Genomic DNA, 23,587 nt, shown 5'->3' on the forward strand with positions numbered 1-23,587 from the left:
GATGTTTTCCTATGAACTCATTGAGCTATTCGTTCTTTTCTGCTTTGAAATTCAATGCACAACCAAAATGCTCGCTGTCCTTGGCAAATGACTCGATAGCCGAAGCTTTGGTTTCGCACATAAAGGATTGCCAATATCAGAAGTTCTGCTGAGCTCACACACAATACTAATCTGTTCCACAACAGCTTCAACAGCAAAGTACTTCCGGATTCACAATGCATTTTTTTTAAATAAACATACGAGGGGATGGTTTTCTGAAAGCAGTAAAATATGGCGTAATTCTTTTATCACATCAAGAAAAATTGCATGCAGAACCTCTACTGGCGCGTTTTTAGCAGTGGTGGATGATCTACATGGATATTTAGATGTCAAAGAAGATCGCAAATTTTTGTGATAAAGGGAATACCTGTTTCAATGAAAAAAATTGATGTCATGATAAGGGGCTGCTCATTATGTTCTGTTGAATAGATCATTTTTACTTTTTCTAAATTCCAATAAATCCTCGGCAAATCTGGAAAATAAGGGTATTACATTGATTCTGTCGATTTTTGGACCAGTTGATATAGAGTATGTTACCCTAGTAGGTTTTTTGTCGAAAAGATAAAATGTCCAAATTCAGAGACTAGGGTCATGTTGTATTGTATATTGGCAACGTTATTATTTGCAACAAGAATAGTCGAGCAAATTTGATTTCAAAATTAAAATACAATAATGTCAGTTTGACAATATTCTGTACTCAAGAAATATTCATGCTTCAATTTCACTATACTTGGCATATAAGAACAGTCAAGATGTATCCTTTTGAATTAATATAGCATTATTTATTTACAAAGTCTAGTTTGAAGAATAGAAGTTTTGTCAGAAAGAAAGGCTTATGTTCAACATAAGGTCAGAGTGCTTTGTTAAAATGTCCTTTTTTTTTTAAAAAAAAAAAAATGCTAAGGGTGATCCTTTTGCTTATGCATGTTAAACAAAACAAAGTCAAGATAAAGAATAAACCGTTTATTTGTTTTCATGAAATATATAATCTACTCTGTACAAGCCTTTAAACGAGCTGATTTTCCCACCAATTGATAACCAATATTTGTATATAGATTTTTGTTAGGATCCTGTTGTCTCACTACGAATAATGTCACAAACGAGTATTCCTTCAAGAATAACTCTGTGCACATAGCTACGCATGCTGATGCATAGCCTTTACCACGTTCTGTGTTAGGTGTATAAACAAAGGCTATAAAACAACCATTTCTTGAAGGCCGTCGCTTCCAGCACATGCTAACGGGTATACCATCCACATACAAGATGTATATAAATCTAGATATCAAAGACTCAAGAACAACCTCCTCTGCAGATGGTAAATTATTCGATACATCAATATGTTCCATATTGTCATTCCAAAATCCTCGTAACCATTCGGCCAATAGTGGAGCGTCAGTATCAATTGCTTGTTTCAGCTTCGTCCGTTGTTTGTCTTGTGCGATTTTTAAGGCACGAGGAGGCCATTGGACTTGCTTTACATCGTAGCTCCAGGTTTTATCAATAGTAATGAGTTTTAAATCTGTCGCCAGTGCTATCAAATTGGTTTTCATACGACCAAATGCGGGTTCAAAGGCATGAACATATTGGAGTTGTCTATGTGAAGCAGTATTTATATAATCTGTTATAGCCAAGTCAACAGCTGATAGTGTATTGTTGGCAAAGTCGTCTTGTAAGCAAGAACCATACAGCATTGATCTATCGAGACAAAACAAGGCAAATACAAATCTATTTTGATCATCCCAAACAGCACTGCAATAGAAATTAACACTGCTACTTTCTCTTTTAGCTTTCTCGGCAGCAATCCATAAAAACACAATCTGGACTTCATGTTCTATTAAATAAGATTCTGTTTCTTTAGGAATGCATCTGCAATATCATATCGTTTTAATGTAAGCTCTTTAGATTTTGTAGCCATTTCAGTAAGCAAATTTGAAGGTAGTAACAGTGGACATTTCTTGTAAATGTACTTCTATAAAAGTTGATTTACAAAAGTTGAGTCATAGTTATACAGTATGAATAAAACAATTCAAAAAATTAAGGGAATTTTGGATTTAATGTATCACGGGTTGCTTTGTGATTATAACTCAGTAACATTTATGGTATGAGTTATAAAAACATTATGATTATATACTAAACCCAATGATTAACTCATCATGAAATATTCTAATAATAAATGGGATTGTTTCGAAAATATGCCTATAATTGAATTGAATTCCTTTTATGAGTTGTGACTGCACGATATACTTATAGTTCTTTACTCTGTGTGACCAGCTGATGATTCTTCCAAAAGATTGACTTCAGATACAAGCTGGTATTAATATTTGTTTACAAGGTCCTGTTAAATGAGATCTTTTAATTACAAAGAATCCAGCTTTGTGAATCACTAGTCTGTTTGTTTTTCTTTCCACTTTTTGCATCTTTCAGATTCTAACGCTTCATTCACTCCTTACTTACATGTATATGAATTTGAAGTCTCTGGTTATAGAATGCAGTATTGATATGCATATGACTTAATGTACTTCATTCAAAATCGCGCTTGTGCTCACTATTTTCCAGAATCAATATAATACATATCCATTGTAAAGATTCCATTCATAGTATTGATTGATGGATGCTTGATTTACTTTGGTAGACTTTATAATTCTAAATTACAAGTTCTATTAGGTAAGGGCAGCACAACTTGATCTATCGTGATTCGTCACTAACTGCTAAAAAGCATTGGTTGCCTTAGTCCTTTTTTGTTTAAAATGCATGCATAAAACTGACTCTGCATTTCAGTAGTACACAATAAACTATCTATAAAAGTCATTTCAAGTTAATTTGTAAGCTGTCAATAATTAATGTCGATAAACTTCGTTACATCATTGCAACTATTATTCGAAACGGCATTTAGTACACATAAAAATTATTTCAAATAAAATGGAATATACTTTGTGTCAAAACTTAATTTTTTGAATACCATGTGATGATGGAAAACATATAAAGTTTATGTAACTTTATATGATAAACTAACAGTTTTATTTTATGCATTGAAGACAAATACTGATACTGTTATCTTTTAAAAAGGATAAAAAGGGAAAGTACGTTAAATACAATAGTACAGGAATTTACATGATGTCAAAACACTTAGGTTTCTATAAATCTGCTTCGCTCAAAGAGCTGTTTTCTCTTATTTCTTTTCTTCTCAATTATTATACGCAACGCTTCTTACTTTGGAATTGCTAGAGAAAAGCAAATCTTTTACTTTAATTATTGGCTATTAAAGAACTATACAGAATTATATATAATAGAAGTTATATATTACATGAACACATAAAAGAATTGATTTTTGTATTCACATGGACGAATTTTATTTCATAATCCCCTATATTAGATATCTTTATCCAGTTATATTAGCCAACATTATTCATAAGCATTACTTAACATTCATAAAAAAAAAAGGCAGCCATATCAACAGAAACAGCTGACCTTGGTTTAAAATTAATCTTTTTAGTAGAACATGAAGGATCTTTTACTTGCTTTATAGATTCATTGAGGTACTAATAAACAAAGGTTCTCCCTTGATATAAGCTTGTATTAATAACAATGTATAAGATCAACTTTTAGAATAATAGCTATTTTATTACAAATGAATATCAAATAAATAGAAGAATGCTCTACTAGCATCGCCAATGAACCTAAAAAAATTATACAGTAAACTCGAAACTAAACAATCAAGGCAAACAACATGGTAGAAGGGTGTATAAAGCTCATGGCAAGAAGTTTTAAATAATAAAAGCAGATCTCTGTTTTACCTTATCAAAAATATAAACACTATTATATAATAAGACTGTAAAAACCACAGGGTTTAAAGACCATCACAAACAAAATAAGAGAGACATTAGATGGGAAAATTTATAGATTAAAAGTTGCATGTGGCCAAATCAATTGTTAAATCTGAATAATATATTGTATTGATGCTGATTGATACACAAACACATAGTAAAGAAAGGATAAGGTATTATTACTTTAAAAATCTTTGAAAGATGTCAAGGATTAATTAAATTCTTTAGACTTTTCTAAAGAAAAAGCATTTGCGGTGTTCTTCTTACCGTTGAACTCATTTCAAGGAAAAGATTATTAAAGCGCTTTTATCATCATATTTTGCAAAAGAAATAGTTATCTTTGACTAAATATCACAAAATTATCTTACAAAGTCGCTCATCTATGTCTCATGCATAAAAAAAAGTATTTTTTTAGCACCAGCCCCAAATAGTAACACAAAAAAAACTGGATTTGCATACAAAAAAAAAATAAACGCAAAAAAAGAAGAGTGCTCATTGATTATTCTGTCTGTTTTCTGATTAACAAGTAATCTCATAAAGTAAGGCTGAATGTTTATCAAAAAGTAGCTTAGAGTTACATTGTTGAAATTAATTTAGAAAACTTTTTTATTTTCTGTCCTGAACAATAGGGGTAGGTTAAAACTTTTCCGTGTGACATTTGTTACACATGGAATTCGGAATAGATCTACCCCCTATTTTTTTTAAGCAAATTAAAAATAATGTTTACTTTTATAGCAAAAGCAAAGAAAAGGAAAGAAAAAGGATCTTTTAATATATAATACAACCAAAGTATAAACAAGTAGATTTTTAAATCAAAGGAATGAATTTTATAAAAAAAAAGGAAGGCTGTAGGCCTTTAAATCCTACGTATCTTTTATGCAGAAAACGGTTGTACAAATAAAAAATAAGGAAGCGACTACCTTGTCTACTAAGATATAGAGCTCATTTAAAAGTATAGAAAAAAACTATTATTTAAAGATTTAAATAAGAGGACCAAGTATAAAAGAAAGATTAATAGCTATAATCAAACAAATAACTTTTTTTTTGCATTTGCTTACTCGTTAGTCTAGAATGGCTTTACTCTTTTATTTACCATCTCTTTATGGATAAATAAGTTTTTAAAGTTTTTAGAGATCTAAGAAAAAAAAAAAGAAAAATGCCTCATCAAAAATGTGAAAAAAAAAAGGAAAATGACTCATCAAGTACGTGAAAAAAAATATTTAAATTCTTTTTGCCAAAACTTTTTTCTTTCTTCCTTCATCAAACAATCAATCTTCTCCAAAACTGATGGCCTAAATACTTTGTCTTTTTCAAATCTAACCTTGGCTCTTATGGTCTTTTGTCAAAAACTCCTCTTCTTGAACAAAATCTTTGCTACTTTTATACTTCAAACATCTCTCTCTCTCTTTGGCCTCTTAAAACCTCTTGTCTGCTATTAACTTGCTCTTTAATCAATGTTCAAACATATGGCCCACAGAATACATCTATTCTTTGCCTCTTTATATGGTCTCAATTAACATCAAAAGTTGGTGTGCTCTCTTTTGTTTATCTTTCTATGGTCCTTTTGGTTTCATTTGGTGCTAAACGCATCATTCCATTGATTTCGATGGTTAAAAAAGAAATCATATCTTGGCCTCATAAAATGGTAAAATTATTTTTTATATAATTATTTTATTAACATTCTTGAAATAGCTTACTTTGCCTGTCTTTGTTTGCCTTGGTCAAGATTACTTCTTTGCTGCTCTTTTGGCTAAAAAGTAATGTTCATAATAGAATTATCCTTTTTATTAATTATTATTCTAGTTCAATAGTTATTCTCTTCTGTGTCAATATAAATGGCTCCTTTAAGGCTGCCTCTGTTCTTGTTTTTCTGTCTGCATGGCTCACTTGGTAGCAATCCTTTCTTGTAAAAGCTTTCTTTTGGTAGTCTCTTTATCTTTGTAATCTCTTCTCTTTCTATCTCTTTATGACCTCTTTGCTATGCTTCTAAAATCTGTGGCAGGATGGGACGATGATCTGCTGGAACTTGTAAGCTCTAAGGAGGAATGCGAACTCAAGTAAAAGTAACACCCGCTCTGTTCATTTTAGTGCTAGACGGATGATGTCTTTACATCTGAAGCTACAACGAGCGAAGTAACAGACCCGGTCACGCTTTGCTTGAGAGAGGGTGATCCCTAGAAACAGGATATATCTTTCGCAGAACATTCCAGACATAGACTTAGAACCTGACAGTGAACGGAATGCCCTTCGGGGTACCACTCATATCCTATAGACTTGAAAAAGTGTTTATAAGAGTAATTCAAGGGTGATTCTTTATTATTTAAAAAAATACTATCTTAAAAAACAAAAAACAAAATTATACTTTCGAAAGAGGCTATTTACAAAAAGGCTGCTACTCATCCATGGTTTATTATTTATACAATTTTAATATCAATAAATTTTCGTTTTTCTCTGTTGACGACTTCCATTTAATTTTCCACATAACTCCCTTGTCCTTAAAAACAATAATTTTAATGAATGCAAACATTCCCATAGTATTTTCAAATGCTATTATCATACAGATGTAATAAACAAAAAAAAGTATCTTTTCTTGTATTATAATTCCAATAACAAATGATTACTATGATGTCTGTTTGAATTTGCTTAATAATAGTTAGTTAGTAATAACTGTAGATTGTACAAAATGCTCATATATGAAATTAGTTGCTTCCAGTTATCGTGGATTGTATAAGGAACCAAAAAAGGGAAGAGGTTTCCGTGAAAGTATGAGATGTTAAGCTTTTAATTTTACTCATGACCAAATTCATTGGTAATACCTTAGAGATCTAATAATGATAGAGAAGGCTTACTAATTATGTTTATCAAGTATTATGTAAGCAAGGATGCTCTAAATCAGAAACGAGCAAACTGGGCTGTTTTAATACTGCCTCTGACACATCATCTTTTCAAAATAAGTCAATTTGCAATCAGATTTGAAAAATTTCAACATTATCATATTATGTGATGCATGATCTTAATTTATAAAGATTTTTTCGATTATTATGAAAAAATAGCAAAGTTTTATACCACAAGCAAAAGCTATACTATTTCAAGTTTCTAAAAAAAAAACCTAAGCTACTTAACTTCAGTAGTAACTTGGGTTTTTGTTACAAGATGGGAACTCTAATTTTTATAAGTTGCCATCGCAGACTGTTCTTTAGAAAAGACCTTTTAAGTTTTATTATATTGTAAAGCATATACCTCAAGGGCGCTAAATGGGAATGATACTTGCTAGCATTATGAAAAACATTGAATTTTGTAATTTAGCAGAGCGCGCTTTTGTTTTTGGTAGTAGACAATGCAATAAGTGGCAATTGAATATATGATGCATAATAAATGAATTGAGAAGATACACTACTTCTATGTTCATGAAAATTAAATTTAGATACTCAATTTTTAATAAAAAAATCATTGTGTAATGCATACTCACAAGCGACATTGATTGTACTAGAAAGGACATACTAGGCTTCTTTCACTAATTTAGTATAGCTTCAGATTGTATTTAATAGGACAGAAAAGTATTATTCGATAACGTATACAAGATTGTTTAATTTGAATAACATTCATATAGAATAGCAGGCTAAGATTGATTAATTGATAGTGTAATAAGCAGAGAGAGAGAGAGAGAGAGAGAGAGCATGCCTTAGCCATCCGTTTAACGGAACCCCAATTTTGCATTACGATTAGAAAGTAAGTTTGGATTGATCGAGAGGTAAACCCCCCCCCCTCCAAAATTCTTTTATATAAAAAGCTTTCTTTATTGAACAACAAAAGTAGACAAAATTAAACGTCTATATAAATTCTATCTTCCCTACGAACATTCGATCTGAGATAAAGGTCTCATACAACAAAACGGTCAGGAAGGTGAATATCGATTTGAAGTGGAAGATTGAGTGCAATTTTATCTTTTGTTTTCTCATAGCCTTGTTATACTACTCATGGGCACATATAATTTAGTGTTTCTCACTGGAAATAAAAAGGAAAAGTGAAAGTGTATATCGGTCAGATCATTCAATGCACCCCCTTTGTTATCACTCTAATCCATAGTATACTTTGTAGCTATATCTCTTGATTATATGTCATACCTTTATTGTTTATGATCTTTATTTTAAATGGCCTAAACAGAAACGCATTCAAGCTACTAATTAAAGAACAAAAATAAAGTCACTTTTGCACTACAAAAAGTATCTTTAATCCCTGAGCAGGTATGCTTTAGAAAACTAGATTTTTGAGATGCTTGTTCTCATTGAAGACACCGATATAAAATCCTGCTACTATGTTAAAGAACCCTGTCTAATCCGGGGGAGGATTGTTTCTGTAAATATGTTCAAAAAAGCTATTTGTAATTTAGATAATTAACTTATAAATCAGAATTGCGAGTTTTCTGTAGTGAATAAATAATTATTTACACGACCTAGAAAAGACTAAATTGCTGTTAATAAATACATCTCACGCGTATATGATGTTGAAAATCATTTTTTTGTAAGCAGAATTTATTTTATTATTTAAGCTATTTCACTCAAAGCCTTCTCCAACGTGCTAAGCATCTTTTCATTTTCTTCTTCAGTACCAACAGTAATTCTCAAACAACCATCACATCCGTATTCTGTTCCTCTGAAACGAACAACAACATCAAGTAATTCGGCCATTTGAGAATAAACTTTGAGAGATCGTTCATTACAAGGTTTGCCTTCAGAAGAAAGAATTTCAACAAGGACAAAGTTAGCATCATTGCCACCCAAGATACGACCTGTGCCATCTAAAGCCTTCAATTTCTCAATCAATAAGCTGCGTTGATCAATCAAGCGTTTACGGTATTCATACATCTTTTGTAAACCAGTGTCTGAGAGTGCCTCAGCAGCAATCAGGGCACTAGGGGTACCAATGTTATAAGGTGCCTTTGTATTGTTCAGAATTTGAATAATGTCAGGGTGACCAGCAGCGATACCCAATCGAATACCAGCAAGTCCAAAGCTTTTACTAAGTGTTTGCATCACAACCAAATTGGGATAGCTGTCTACCCAGCTAGCTACAGATCCTTCTTCTTTATCCACAAAGTCAACATAAGCTTCGTCTACAACGACAATGCCTTCATAGTCAGACTCTAAAACAGCGCGAATACTGGCGTGAGAGAGACAAGTACCAGTAGGGTTACCAGGTGAACATAAAAAGATGAGTTTGATTTCTGGATTTGCTTTAACACAAGAAAGAACCTATTTTGGAATATATTAGCACACACTACCGTGTAACATACATTTATCTTCCTTACATTATCTACATCAAGTTGATATGCACCATTTTCAACAATAAGTTTGGACTTGACAACTTCAACGTCGTTGATTTGAGCACAGACTGAGTACATACCATAAGTAGGTGGTGTGATCAAGATCTTGTCTTTGGCAGGTACACAAGCAATTCGAATGAGCAAGTCAATCACTTCGTCAGAACCCACACCCAAAAACAAGTTCTTTGTAGACTTTAATCCTCTGAGCTTCATAATGCGTTCTTTGACTTGAACTTGGTAAGGGTCTGGGTATCTATTCAAATCGCCCTTGTGCTCGGTTGTTAAAGCAGGACCATAAGCATTTTCATTAGCATCCAAAAGGATACCCTCACTATAATCGTCTCTGGCGCATCGATAAGGTTTTAATGCTAAAATATTGGGTCGAATAACTTTAGTAAGGTCGAAGGGCATTTTTTCTACTATTATTTTTTTTAATATGAAAAGAAAAATATTTTTGATAGGTCTCGCCCTAAAAATGGGAACTGAATCAAGTGTGAGTCACTTTCGGTTAATAAAATTAAAATACTTGGGTGAGTCATATGCAGTACACCACAAAAGAATTCTTTTATTTTAAACATGGCAAAACAGCAATTATGGGACGTTTTTAGATTAACACTTGCTGAAATTATGAAAAGATATCACTTTACAAAGTTTATACTTTAGACTTAACAATATTTATTATTTGAATCCTTTAAATATCAATAAGCCTAGGCATTTAGGTGCCGCAACAATGTTCATAAATGCACTAGAAGGAAAAGTGAGTAAAAGCTTCAATTCAATTTCCTAGATTTACATTTTAACATGTAATTCGATTTATTCTAAACTATGATTACTTGATACTTTTTCACTTGACCATAAATAAAATTGCTTCATATACGTGTGGAAAAAGAATTGGGATAACATTATATGGTATTGGCAGTTTCAATATAATAGGCTGGAATACAAATCCCTCATGTCAACAGAACAATTCCCTTATATCCTATCAATCTTTGAGCATAGATAAACCTTAAACTTTAACATTGATATTATCCGATATCGCAGGTGTATAAAGTTGAAATGCCTAGCCATATCAAAGTTTGGACTTACTGTGAACTTTGATTATAGAGCTTTTGTATAACTTCATCTTCCCCAAATGAAAAGTAGCAATAAATCCAGGTATCGTTTTGTCCATGAGAGCTGTAGAGATCAAATTCAAGTTGGGTGTTATTTAATCTTGGCAGAACATATACCGGGTTGGCTATATTGTTGATAATATTATGGAAGGAGCTACCAGCCTTGATGTTCTCTTTAGATTGGACTTTGTTAAGCTTACTATAGACTTTGTGGTAAATTCGGACGTCATCGTCGTGTTTTATGCACTATAGCATATTATTATTTTCTGGACTACACAAAAAGTTAATAGAAACTGCACAACTTTATAAATATTCACGAGATATTTTATTTGATGGGCATTTGTTGTCTTTGTGAGGCCCTAAAAGAAGATCAATTGCTTCATTCGAGTATCAGACATAGTGCTTTGTTGCTTTATTTCCAAATTATTCCAATCCTCTTCCCTTTCTTTATCTCCTTCTACTTTGTTCGCAAGTCATTGTATTTTGCATATCGCATGCTCGTCACCATCAAACATACCGACCACTTGATAAACACTATTAGATGTTGCTATTCGATAAAAGCTAGCCAAGGTGATCGCCAGACAAGAAAATTTTCATTATTGGGTAGAGAACATCACATATCAAATGAGTTGTATGATTTAGATCCAGGAAGGATATCAATTGGCTGGACCTAATGCGCTTTGAAATACAAGTTGACGCGTGTAGTTCATGAGATGGCTGATGAAGCTTGTTAAATGTTTGTTATTCGCACCATTACTAAAACTGACATGGGTAGAATCACTGAAGTTGTATAAAGAGACTACACAAATAGTGATATCCATGCTCAAAATGACCTGTTAGTTCTTTGCTGTCTTTGATAAAACTGAAAAGGCTAGGGGCAGATCTTGGTGTTAGACAAACATCAGACCAATCCTCTAAAAGAACCAAACTACGAGTACAAACACGTTTATTTCTTTTTAATAGCTTCTATAGCTTCATCGATATCTGGAATGAGTTCTTTTAATTTATGCCATTGAGCTAAAGGGAAACAGATACCGGCTTTTCCTGGACGCATTTCACCCGTGTTTTTATCTTTATAGAATTCACGAATATCAACTGAAGGTTCGCCTGTAGAAAACAAACGGACAGTAACCCTTCTCTTTGCAGATAGCTAAACGAGATTTTAAGCATGCTGGCATAGCGTCAACTTTTGTTTTACCTCGAAAATTTGGTCTCCTTTGTCGTCCTTGTTTGTTTCTCTTTTTCTTTTTTCCCCTGCTTTCTCGATCTTTTGCTTTTTAACAGCTTTTTTGCTATCGTCGTTTTCTTCTATAAATTCTTCTTCTTCTTCAGAAGATTGATCTTTATTCTATCGATAAAGACGATTAAGAAGAAGAGTAAATAAAAGCAGCGAGTTTTTACCTTGTATTCTTCGTTATCTTTTCCCATCTTTTATTGTTGAGAAAAGAAAAAGAAAAAGAATTTGCATGACGAAAAAATAAAAATAAAAAAAAGTGACTTTCAATAGAAAGCAGTAAACAAGAAAAGAGCAAAAAAAAAAAAAAAAAAAAAAAAAGGAGACAGAGAGCTATCAAAGAGATAGCTGAGTTGAAAGGCATACAAGGCAGACAAGAAAAGAGAGATTATCAGATCTATCTTATCTGCTTATAATGATAGTATTGATAGACATGAATGAGGATAAGATTTATTTGTTCATAAAATGGAATTGTACAAGTAAAAGAGAAAGAAAGAAAGACCAAAGCAAACAATAATTAAAGAGAGTGTAAGAGAAAAATTAAGATAAAATACAATGTCTTTGAGCTATTAATTTTTTTAAAAAAAAAAAAAAAAAAAAGATTTTTTGACTCATATTCACTCATGGAAAAATAAATAAATAAAAAAGCGGTCAAAACACATAAAATTCACTTTCTTTTTCACATCCTTCTGTATTATTCTTTACACCATGTTGACTAGACACTTGATTCGTCCTCAAATACAATCATTGGTAAAAAAAAAGAAAAAAGAAAAGAAAATGTCTGCGATATTGATGCATGAGTAGAGGAAATATTCTACTGAAGCTTCACTCATTCAACCTATCAAAGAGGTAAAACAATCAAATCCTTTTCAATTTTACAGAGTAAATTAAGCACAAGTATTCATTAGATCACACATCCAGATACTGGAGCTTCACAATCCACCTTGGACAGTATTAAAGAATATGAAAACTATACTGTCACGGCCTATGCTCGTCCCAACCTCATCATTTCCCACGGTAAAGGAAGCTATCTGTTTGATACCAGCAATAGGAAATATCTCGATTTTACAGCCGGTATCGCCGTCACTGCTCTGGGTCATGCCGATGAACAAGTAGCTCAAGTTCTTTACGATCAAGCTAACCAATTGGTACATACCAGTAACCTTTATTATAATCACAACGCCGGTCGATTAGCCAAGACGATCGTCGAGACCACCAAGGCGAATGGTGGTACATGGGCGCGTAAGTTATTTTTGGCCAACTCAGGTACAGAGGCCAATGAAGGTGCATTGAAATTTGCTCGTAAATGGGGCAAGCAATTTCCTGACAAGACAGAGATTGTATGCTTCACCAATGCCTTTCACGGTCGTTCGATGGGAGCTCTTTCAGCAACCTATAACCCTAAATACCAAAAACCATTTGCTCCACTGATTCCTGGCTTTGTGACAAGCCCATTTAATGATATTGAACGTGCCTTGGAAGCCATTACGGATAAGACGTGTGGTGTGATTATTGAACCTATCCAAGGTGAAGGTGGTGTTCATCCTGCAAAAGCTCAATTTTTGGAAGCTTTACGTAAACGATGTGATGAGACAAATGCACTATTGATCTTTGATGAAATTCAGGTATATAAAAAAGACATGGTCGTGATTGAATTGCTCATGTTGTTGTTTTAGTGTGGTTTGGGAAGAACGGGTAAATTATGGGGACATCAACACTTTAGTAAAGAGTGTGTTCCTGATATTTTGACCATGGCTAAGCCTTTAGCCAATGGTGTACCTATTGGTGCTATCATGACATCAGAAAAAGTAGGCGATTTGATAAAGATTGGTAAAGAACTACAATAAGATTGAGTGAGTATTTTTAATATGATCTCTATAGGTGACCATGGTACTACATTTGGTGGTAACCCATTAGCATCTGCTGTTGCCTTGAATGTCGTGAACCGTATTACTCAACCCGAATTCCTCAAATCTGTAAACGAAAAGGGAGAGTACATGAAGGAATTATTAAAGCTAGTCCAATCAAGTCACCCAGACTTAATCAAGGAAGTTCGTGGTCAGGGTTTGTTGATTGGTGTTGAATTCAATAAGGATCCCTCGCCTATCGTCAAGATGGCTCGTGAGCGTGGTTTGTTGGTAGTGACAGCTGGATGTAATACTGTTCGTATTGTTCCGCCTTTAAATATATCCAAAGAAGAATCTTTGGAAGGTGTTTCCAAATTTGCAGGCGCTGTTGAACAATTTGCCTCTCTTTAAATAAAATAAAACAATAGAACGCGTAAATAACAAAATTACTTGTTTTTATTTTCGTTCATTAACGAGCATCCTGCACATCGTAAAAATTCTTCAAATATTCTTCTGCTTCCGAATATTCCTTTTTAACTTGAGGCAATAAAGTGGCGATACCTTTTAAGGCTTCCTCATCATTTAATTCACCTTCTTCACCTTGATTGTTACCTACGTTTTGAATTTTTTCACAAGTTGCCTTTACTTTTTTTAACCCAATTGCTGCTGAACTGCCCTTAAGAAAATGGCCGAGTCGAGACAATTCTGATAAATCCTTCTTTTCCCTGTTTAAAAAAATAAGCTTTTTTTTATGTTTCATCTTTTTTTGCTCTATTACAATGCTTCATCCATATCTTTAAATGTAGTCTCAGCTTGTTCAAAATAATTAAGGACAATACTATATGAGAATTCATGATCATCTTCATCGTCCATATCTAATAGTTGATCAAATGTGCTCATATCAATAAGATCATCAATATTCTTTTCTTCATTTGTCTCTTCTTCTTTCTTATCATCGACTTCCTTCTAATAGAAGGCATAAATAACCAGCTATTTTTATTATTAAGCAAAGAAAAACAAAACCTTTTTTAATTTTTCGTCACTAATTACAGGAGGGGAAGCTTCACGGTTTGCCATCTTGTTATTATTTTGGTATAAAGAGAAAAAAAAGAGCGGATGATAATAAAATTTTTTCGGATTTTCCTTATATTAATATACGTCATCCGGTGTACATGAATAAACGCGTAACTTTTTTTTATTGCTTACACACTATTTTCACCAAACCTATTAAAGAATTAGTTCAATTTAAAAATGGCTTATTCAATGTGGGTGTACAAAGGGCTTCAGTAAATTGAATCATGTGGATTTATTATTTATTTATTTTTTTTTAAAAAAAAAAAAAAAAAAAAAAAAAAAAAACCTCCCCAACTGACAATATACGTGTTCATATCTTTTTATTATCGTACCATTCAAAATTTTCGAAACAGGCTTATAAAAGTCCCATCTCATTTTATAAACTACAACTTGAGTATTGGTCATTTGAAGAAAAAGGAAATGACCGAAACAGGTTTTCAACTACATAGCTATTACCAAGTACAATACAAAAATGCAAGTCATCTTGTATTTAAAGGATTCAAAACCCGCGCAACTTTGATGGATTTTCCCGAGCTGGATGTGAAGGAATTTCAGGTTAAAATAGAGGAATTTGCGCTGAAGGATTTACAGTCAGAGAAGATACGCATGAGCTATAAACAATGATCCTATCATTTGCGACCAACAAATATCTTATATAGCAGCATTACTTTTTTTTTAAAAAAAAAAAAAAAGAACAATATTTTATAGCGTTGAGATGTCCATTTGTTTATTAAACTAGACTCCAATCTTAATACAGTCAATACTTACAAATGATGTAGACCACAAGACAAGTCTTTTTTTTTATGTCTCAAAATGTTTGATTGTTTATTTTTTTGTTTGTTTGTTTGTTTGTTCTTTTAATGGTAAAAAGCCTAGACGCTGTTGTCTTACTATCTTGTACAAGCATTTTTTGAAGCCTTTAAATGTAACATTGAATGAAAAACACTTGTTTAGAAACCCAAAGAGTCTACATGATTAAAGCAACGAATATCTTGTGAAAGATCAGTTTATCCTAGAAAGTAAACAGCAAGAAATAACACGCTTAGTTAACTATTTCAACTAGCAAACATCAAAAGATACCAAGTGAACTATTTTGGAAACCCTGCATTAAAAATAACAGGGTTAATACAGTGCAATACTAATCTTGGGTGGCTCTTGGTTTGTCAGAGAGGAATTATAGCATCACACATTGGGAAATTATTGAAATCGTCTTCAAGGATAGGCAATTGGCAATAAAATAATATACTTTACAACTCATTACGTTCATGCAAATTGATGTACTAAGAATTGACTTTTATGTAGTTCAATTTGACTAAATCAATTTTTATTTTCTGTCTAAAAATGGTTCTTGTAAAAACCCCAATTGTCCTCTTAAGCACCCAACCCTCTATTTTTCGCTCTCATTGTTACTTTGATTGGTTCCTTTATACCATTGTTGCCAATAGAATCACCTTCTTTCCATCCCATAGCAGCCAACATACGATGGCCAATGTTGTTTGATGAAATAGGCTGAGCATCTGATCCGACTACTTTACCACTTTCCAAAGGAGAGCGACGTGTTACAGCTTTCGCTGCTTTCATTTTCCTACCTCTGCTTGCAGTAGGCTTATTTGTGATTGGTAGAGAACGCAGAGAGTCTGGTGTTTTGGTTAAAGTAATACAAGCATTGTTGTTTTCAATTTGCAGTTTAAATAAGTGAGCAAGTGCGGGTATAATATGGATGCGTCCATAGTTTGTTGGGTCAACTATTATATATTTTTCCTTCTCCTCCACTTCAATAAATTCCTTTAAAAGACAATCCAATATATATTTCTTGTTTCCTTGTTCCATTCTGCGCTTCTCTTTCTTTCTTTGCTGTTCTTTTTCCTTTTCTACTTCTTTTCTTAATGCTTTTTCTTCTTCATATGCCATAAGTGAATATCCATTTCTTAGTCCTTGGGGTACTTGATTGATATCAATCTTCAATGCTTCCCATGATTCATCTTCACTTGTGTCATCTTCTTCTTGTTTATTTGAGGATACATCCTCGTATAATACTTTTTTCAACATATCCACATCTATCACAGGATCCTGCTTTCTTTTATTATATCCCACTTCTTCAATATTTGAGTTTGCCCAATGTGATAGCGCTCCAAGCATCTCAATATCTTCACTACTACTAATTGATATAACATCATCATCATCGCTGCTTATATAAATCGAATCATCTTTTATAATCCTTTTCTTTTGTCTCTTTATCTTTTCATCCTCATTCCGTTCCTTTCTTTGTTCACTTTCTTGAGCATACACTAGAGAAGGCGCTGAATCCATATAAAATTCAGTGTCTCCTTGCTCAATTGAAATATAATCAGATGGGGTTGAATCAATAAAGAATCCAGCATCTTCTTCAGGTTGAACAGGTTTTGCAGTGACTGATTGACTGAAGCTAAATGCGGGTAAAGATGACATGACTGATGTTGAAAGATTGGCTTCGTCAGATACAACAATAACTAGTAAAATTTAGTTGAGCCTGTGTTTATTTAGTCTTACTTTTTTGTTTGTCGCTTTTAATTTTATACCTTCTTCTTGTTGAAATAAGCTTTCTACAGTACTACACGGATTATCTTCATCGTCGCTGGTGGGATCTATTATGCCTTTGATCCATCTTTTTTTATGAGAAGAACCCCGCTTTTTTCTTGATTGGCATGCAACTTTATTTCCTTTGGAGATTTTTTATTTTAGTTTAATAGTTTTAAGGATTTATTATCTTTTCAAATTACGATTTCTCTTAAAAGGTGGCATAAGAAAAAAAAAAAAAAAGGTTGCGCAGGTTTTTTTTTACTATTTAGGAAGGCGTGTCACAGTCATTTTTTAATTTGTATAAAATGCCTGCGAGAAGCAAAGTCAGTATGTTCATATAAATATACACTATTTCCTGAAATTTATGAGACGCTTAACAAAAAAAAAATTAATGTACCAAAGGAAAAAAAAGGATGCTCACCCAGAAATTTAAGCTGAACGGCGCACCGAATTCCGAGCTCGTTGTATTTTTGTCCTGTGCGATAAAACACTGTCAATGGTTACAGGATCATGGTTTATAAGAAAATGAGACAGGAAAAAGAAAAGGGTGATTTAATAGGGAATTATACAAGGTTGATCACTGTATAAAGTAAAAAAAAAAAGGTAACAAATGATGGAATCCGAGAGTGGTTGTAATGCTGCAATTGTTTACCGTTGCTGTTATAGTTTTTGCCCGTAAAAAAGATGCAAAAAAATCACTGTCGCAATCGACGTACTGGTGCCTTGTGACATGGGAAGGGATCTAAATAAACATAAAAAAAAGGGCGTGAGAATGATGTTCATTATCAAATAAGCCATGATTTTACGACATAAAGTCAAAAAGGTCTTGGGGTGACGTCGTAAGTCCAGCATAGTCGATCACGACCAGCCTTATAGGACGCACAGCTGTCTTTGCATACGAGATTAGATCTAAAAAATAAAAAATCTCACTGTGAGTTACAATGTTGTAGGTAATCAAGCTGTTTTTTACCTTGCATGTCGCCATGGGCATGGCGGATTTCCTTGCTCAGAGTGCTACATTTCAAGTCTCGTTCCAGAAGAGACGAATTGGCAGCGCAAATGGGGTCACGTAGATCTTGCTGCACCGGCAGGGGTCCACCAAGATAGCCGTCATATTCTCTAATAAACGCAGGCGTACCGACTTGGATTCGTTTGTGTGGCTTTTGCGAGCGTATTCTATTGTCATGCACTCGCCAGTTTTGACGCTCTCGATGAACATGTGCTTGTTAAACAAATTCGCTGCTACCTGATCTTTAAGTTAAAAAAAATAAGATACCATGTCACGCTGATTTTTATCTTTTGCACCTACCTTGTCTCTCTGGCATCAAAAACCACATATTTCGCACGAGCATCTGCTTGTCGTTTATTCGTTTTCGGCTAGTCAGCCTGGTCACCGATGGAAGGTCATTTAACCATTGGGAAGATGTTGACATTGGTACCGTGGTAGCGTCTGGGATGAATCTGGCAACAATGTCGCGGATCGATTTGTTACTGATATTGTCAAATTTCTGATATAAATCGATGTTTGGAGGTGTCGTACAAGAGATGGTTGAGAACAAATCCATCACCGCCTGCTTTGTTACGGTACCTTCAAACACATCTGGTGTTACTGCGCTTGACGACTCGGATGACGAAGCTATTGCAGTTGGCTTGCTACAGGATAACACGGGCGAGGATGGCATCGTAGATGGTATAGGTGCTATTTGAGTGCCTGCTAAGAGGGAAGGATTGCAGTAAAAATCATAAGTTGAAACTAAAGCACCTCTCATCAGCTTACCAGCAACGTATGCCATATATGTGATGCTGTCTCGTATGATGGACTCTTTCCCCATGTTACAGTAGCCGCTCTATTTAAGGGTGTCTGATTTAAGGGTACTTTCTATTTATGGGTGACTTTTTACTGATGTACAGATATAGAGCACGGTCGTACTGCTGGGTTCGGAAGCGTGCCTTAAAGTTGTCACTAATTCCTGTATATACAAAATATGAATGAGAAAACTGTAAAACAAAAAGACAGATTATATAGCATTTTATCAACAAATAATAGGCTACCTACATCAAGAGCTTGTGACTTGCTAGCCGTGTTTGCTAGGAGAAATAACAATTTGATATTGTTGAGCGGAATTCTTATTTTATGAACGGACGCATTATCCAAAAGAAGAGCAATTTTTTCGATTCTGTCTTCCAAAGGCAACATTTAACTTTTTCACGTATGCTGTCATCCAAGCATCAGTAGAATAATGGTGTTCAATTTCATGTTTTTTTCTAATTGCAGTCATGGATAACAAGTTCGCTCTTGCTTCAAAACATTCGGGGCTCTTGTCTTGTGCGATAACAATTGGTTGTCCTTTGTAAGTTCCACCCAAATTATAGAGCAATTCAACTGTCAGACGAGTTTTACTTTTTTTTTTAGGCCATCAAGCGACTCGGAGGAACATATGATTCTTCTTGGTGGTTGCTGGTAATATAAACCTGTTTCATCAAAGTTCATGATATCTACAGGATCATATGGTTCAAGAAGTTCTTTTATCTTTCTCAATTCGTTCTGAATGTTTTCAGAAGTCAAGTTGAGGATATCGTGTTGTTGTTAGACTTTTACCATTTTTGACAACATTACTATCACTATATAACGTTTCAGCATTTTTGAGAATGTTTGATATAGTCTGTTGGGCAAGTGGTTGATCTAAATTGAATTTCTTCATAGCCCATTCACCTAATTCTGTTTGATTAAGCTGGCCAGCAGCTTGTTGATCCAAAAGCTCAATTTTTTGAGAAAGAAAGGCGTGCTGGTTTATTATTAGATAGAACCTAAAGAAAGAAAATAAATTTTGTTGTCGTATATTTATTCTCATCAAAATTATTTTGAGTCTACGACTCGTATATTATCCTTCCAGCAACTTTGATTAAGTCTTAAGCAAGTTTTGATTTGTTAATGTCCTTACACAATTACCAAATCTATACCAACCGACAGTGGCCTATGTGGAAACAAGTTGTACAAACATGTCTATAATGTAGCTACAATACATATTAAGTGAGGTCATATTTTAACAGTCACGTATTTCGATTTAAAGGTATTTCTATTTAAGGGTGGACATTGATTTTGATTGGCTGTGACATTACTTGCTGGAAGCACTGTACGGATCTTTCTCTTTCGGTGTATGACATGAAACGCATTAAATATAATGTGAATACTTCCTTTTCTTATTCAGTTTTAATATAAATTACGTTATTTCTTATTTTGTATGTCTGCCTATACATAACACTCGTAATTGATCTTTCTTGACTTATTTTCTCCTACTTTTTCATGACATTTGATGCATAATTCTGTAACACCTAAAGTATAAAAAAGGAAGTTTAAATAAATGAAAAAGCCCGTCTGCCAAGCAAAAGAAAAAAATTCTAGCTTTGTCCCTGAACACAAAATATATTATTCTTTGACGAACAAAAGAGAAAAGTAAGAGTAAATTATGATTATGACACTTCCTTACGTATAATTTGACAAGTATATAAAGTATAATCGCATCATATAATACAAATGTGTAACATTTTTTTTAATTTAGCTTGCTTTTTCATTTTTGATCAAACTGGTTGTAAAATGAACTTTAACTCCGTACTGTGCGTTAACTTATTACTCATCAAAAGATAGAGAGAGATGCCATTGATGATAAAGAGGGCATGGTATGGATTTCTTTTAATGGAAAACTATATATTTTGCCAAGCTATTAAAATGAGAATAATGATACAAACCAACGCGATACAAAATAAAGAGCACAACTAAATTATTTAAAGTTTCATCCTATCCATTTTTTTTTGTAATCCGAGGAAAGGTTTTCTTACAGAATAAAAAAGAATATTACTGCTACATGTGAGCATCCTTAAAAATATAGTGGTAAGAGTGAAACGGGCTTGTTTCACTGACATGGCTTGATGCTTTCTTTTCTTTTACCCAACGATCCGTTTGCAATACTTTACATGACTCGAACTTGCACTAAAAATATCTTTGCATACACAAACCTTGACATTTCGTCCTTTTATCAAGAACAGGTTGTTACTCGGTTATATATTTTGTACACTTGAAGTTTATATGACATGTATGCCTTTTAGGAAACCAAGTCGCTTATTTTATCCAACCAAAAATTCAGAAAAAATTAAACTTGTTCGCAGAAACTTCTGTAAACAGATTGCGATTCATTCCTTTAATGAATGGCAAGTTCTGAGTTTAGTCTTTGTTTAAACGTTATATTTTATTAAAGGTCCAATTGAGCGCTAAAAAATAAAACAAACAAGTGTCCGCCCAGACCAGATTAATCCGTTTGGAGGTGTGATGTTTAAAAAAAACCCCCTTCGGGTTCAAGGGTAAAAAATGAGAAAGGAAAGTAGAATGCATAGAGAGACATACGAAGTTAGTTGAATTGTTTCAGCCATTCAATTAGTTTTTGGCCATGAGGTGTCTTGCACGGGATGGCTGTATAGTGTTGTAGTTGATCTAATTCATGGAGGATAGAACATATAACGGGCCATCAACAGGACCAGGACAGAGCAATACTAGAGGGAACAAATGTGCGTGTCGGAAGCATATTCAAAAGGAAAGATATAGGGTCAGCTATTGCTTCAGGCATACGGAGACGACGATGCATATTTAAGCAGCTGATGGCGTGACGTCTTGACAGGTTGTTGTTGGGATGGTAAGGGCAGGGTTTGGGAGCTTCACCTGGCAACCAACCAAGGCGCCATCCTATACATCGACTTCTTTCTTCATTAATCGTTGGTAACCACAAGATAGGGTCGGACATTGATTTTGATTGGCTGTTACATTACTTGTTGGAAGCACTGTATAGTTGTGTCAATCGGGTTTATTATTTCAACTGAATCTACTACAATGCATTGACCTTTTTTTTTTTTTTTTTTTTTTTTTTTTTGAATTATAAACTGGGATTTAAAATTTTTTTGGTCTAATAACATCTTTCCCGACTGTATAAAAAAAAAGTGACATTTTTAGTATAAATACCAGGGCACCTCTTTTCTTCTTCTCTTTTTCTTTCACCATTGTGAATTGAAAAAAAATGAAGTCCATCTTTGCTGCCATTGTTGCTGTTGCTATCACAACTGTCTCTGCTCAAACTAACATTGTCAGCATCACATCCCCTCTTACTGGCACCGTTTATACTGCTGGTCAGGATGCCATTATCTCTTGGTAAGCAGATATAAGTACAGAAAAAGCTTTGTTTCTAACTTGTATATAGGATTGATCCTCAAGTCACCACTATCTCCAAGATTGTTTTAGCTCAAGGTGCTGCTACTTCTCTTCAGCCTGTCAGCACTATTGCTACCAACGTGGATGCTTCTAGTCTTTCTTACACCTGGTCTATTCCCTCTGATACTGCTGCTGGTACTGATTATGCCTTAGAATTGGGTACTTCCCCTAATGTTTCCTACACCGCCTTGTTTACCATCCAAGCTGCCTCTGGCTCTTCTGCCTCTTCTTCCAGCTCTACTACTGCTGCCTCTGGCTCTTCCTCTTCCACTGCTGCCGCCGCTTCTGGCTCCTCTACTTCTAAGACTAGTTCTGCTTCGTCTGCTGTTTCATCTGCTGCTTCATCTGCTGCTTCATCTGCTGCTTCATCTGCTGCCTCTTCTTCATCTTCCACCTCTGCTGGATTCAAGGTTACTGTTAACCAAGCTGTTGCTGGTATGGCCGCTGTTGCCGTTGCTGCTATGATGATGTAAAATATTTCAACTTGTATTTTTTTAATATTTACTATTTTACACTTTTAATTGGTCCTTGTTAACTGGGAACATCCATTGGTGATGTTTAATATCAAATAAAAATAAATTATTCAAAATTTTCATATCATCCATGATTGCTCATGATTCATATTGGAAAGATTATTTAATTAGGAACAAAGATCAGCAAGGTTTCTATGTGAAAAAGAAAAAATAAAAAACAGCATATAAAAGACATACATAAAAAGCATAAACTTATTCAGGGGCTTTTTTTTATCAAGAGAAAGGGGCATATTTCAACCAGCTTGCTTTTAATTTCTCAGAGCTTTAATCCTTTAGCTTTTTAAGGCTATTTCAAATTTACACTGAAAAGAGACAGGGCGATGAATATCCGGGAAGAAATAAAGTTTTTTATTATTATTATTGAAGCCAAGAAGAGTAAAGATATTAATTTTATTTCAATTGATCTGTTTGTAACATGACACACAAAAGACTTGGCATTAGATTGATAAAGATGTTTTGCGTAATCAGGCATATACATAACAAGTTGGTAAGATAGAATATATGAAAACTTTCTACTCGATGACAAAACACTTGTTCCACTTTACTAATAATAATAGTAATAAACAAAAAAAAAAAAAAAAAAAAAAAAGTTTAATATTCAGTGCCACTATTTTATTTCCATACAAAACTGATAAATCAAACCCCGATTTGATAAAGACAAAGATTTAGGTTATTGTTGTCTAATAGTAAAATAATTTACTTTTTTTTGGAAAAGAAATAAAAAAGTGTACTTCTATTTATAGAATAGACTTTTTAAATAAAATGAAAAAGAAAAGCAGTTTCTTTTG

The 23,587-nt window shown here is 33.7% G+C and overlaps 10 protein-coding genes across 10 annotated transcripts; 4 read left to right on the top strand and 6 right to left on the bottom strand.

Moving 5' to 3' along the window:
* Positions 1-1,028: 1,028 nt before the first annotated feature.
* Positions 1,029-1,730, bottom strand: RO3G_02447 (uncharacterized protein; the record flags this gene model as incomplete). The annotated part of the gene is made up of 1 exon (XM_067657038.1): positions 1,029-1,730. The coding sequence occupies one exon, from the start codon at positions 1,728-1,730 to the stop codon at positions 1,029-1,031; it is 702 nt and encodes a 233-aa protein (XP_067513139.1).
* Positions 1,731-5,505: 3,775 nt separating this feature from the next.
* RO3G_02448 (uncharacterized protein) lies at positions 5,506-5,757 on the top strand (the record flags this gene model as incomplete). Its single annotated transcript, XM_067657039.1, has 3 exons — positions 5,506-5,508; positions 5,556-5,620; positions 5,667-5,757. The coding sequence occupies 3 exons, from the start codon at positions 5,506-5,508 to the stop codon at positions 5,755-5,757; spliced, it is 159 nt and encodes a 52-aa protein (XP_067513140.1).
* Positions 5,758-8,407: 2,650 nt separating this feature from the next.
* Positions 8,408-9,597, bottom strand: RO3G_02449 (histidinol-phosphate aminotransferase; the record flags this gene model as incomplete). The annotated part of the gene is made up of 2 exons (XM_067657040.1): positions 8,408-9,115; positions 9,172-9,597. 2 exons carry the CDS (start codon positions 9,595-9,597, stop codon positions 8,408-8,410), a joined length of 1,134 nt encoding a protein of 377 aa, XP_067513141.1.
* A 1,647-nt stretch (positions 9,598-11,244) lies between these two features.
* On the bottom strand, positions 11,245-11,726 carry RO3G_02450 (uncharacterized protein; the record flags this gene model as incomplete). Its single annotated transcript, XM_067657041.1, has 3 exons — positions 11,245-11,448; positions 11,497-11,646; positions 11,700-11,726. The coding sequence occupies 3 exons, from the start codon at positions 11,724-11,726 to the stop codon at positions 11,245-11,247; spliced, it is 381 nt and encodes a 126-aa protein (XP_067513142.1).
* Positions 11,727-12,240: 514 nt separating this feature from the next.
* RO3G_02451 (uncharacterized protein) lies at positions 12,241-13,790 on the top strand (the record flags this gene model as incomplete). Its single annotated transcript, XM_067657042.1, has 5 exons — positions 12,241-12,282; positions 12,337-12,381; positions 12,441-13,157; positions 13,209-13,362; positions 13,414-13,790. The coding sequence occupies 5 exons, from the start codon at positions 12,241-12,243 to the stop codon at positions 13,788-13,790; spliced, it is 1,335 nt and encodes a 444-aa protein (XP_067513143.1).
* Positions 13,791-13,848: 58 nt separating this feature from the next.
* On the bottom strand, positions 13,849-14,456 carry RO3G_02452 (uncharacterized protein; the record flags this gene model as incomplete). The annotated part of the gene is made up of 3 exons (XM_067657043.1): positions 13,849-14,104; positions 14,158-14,345; positions 14,403-14,456. 3 exons carry the CDS (start codon positions 14,454-14,456, stop codon positions 13,849-13,851), a joined length of 498 nt encoding a protein of 165 aa, XP_067513144.1.
* A 1,368-nt stretch (positions 14,457-15,824) lies between these two features.
* Positions 15,825-16,502, bottom strand: RO3G_02453 (uncharacterized protein; the record flags this gene model as incomplete). The annotated part of the gene is made up of 1 exon (XM_067657044.1): positions 15,825-16,502. One exon carries the CDS (start codon positions 16,500-16,502, stop codon positions 15,825-15,827), a length of 678 nt encoding a protein of 225 aa, XP_067513145.1.
* Positions 16,503-19,289: 2,787 nt separating this feature from the next.
* Positions 19,290-19,620, top strand: RO3G_02454 (uncharacterized protein; the record flags this gene model as incomplete). The annotated part of the gene is made up of 3 exons (XM_067657045.1): positions 19,290-19,363; positions 19,426-19,473; positions 19,515-19,620. The coding sequence occupies 3 exons, from the start codon at positions 19,290-19,292 to the stop codon at positions 19,618-19,620; spliced, it is 228 nt and encodes a 75-aa protein (XP_067513146.1).
* Positions 19,621-21,532: 1,912 nt separating this feature from the next.
* RO3G_02455 (uncharacterized protein) lies at positions 21,533-21,805 on the bottom strand (the record flags this gene model as incomplete). The annotated part of the gene is made up of 1 exon (XM_067657046.1): positions 21,533-21,805. The coding sequence occupies one exon, from the start codon at positions 21,803-21,805 to the stop codon at positions 21,533-21,535; it is 273 nt and encodes a 90-aa protein (XP_067513147.1).
* A 270-nt stretch (positions 21,806-22,075) lies between these two features.
* On the top strand, positions 22,076-22,739 carry RO3G_02456 (uncharacterized protein; the record flags this gene model as incomplete). Its single annotated transcript, XM_067657047.1, has 2 exons — positions 22,076-22,206; positions 22,256-22,739. The coding sequence occupies 2 exons, from the start codon at positions 22,076-22,078 to the stop codon at positions 22,737-22,739; spliced, it is 615 nt and encodes a 204-aa protein (XP_067513148.1).
* Between the last annotated feature and the right edge of the window lie 848 nt (positions 22,740-23,587).

The sequence above is a fragment of the Rhizopus delemar genome, genomic scaffold (assembly GCF_000149305.1).
Source record: "Rhizopus delemar RA 99-880 supercont3.2 genomic scaffold, whole genome shotgun sequence".
Taxonomy (NCBI): Eukaryota; Fungi; Mucoromycota; class Mucoromycetes; order Mucorales; family Rhizopodaceae; genus Rhizopus; species Rhizopus delemar.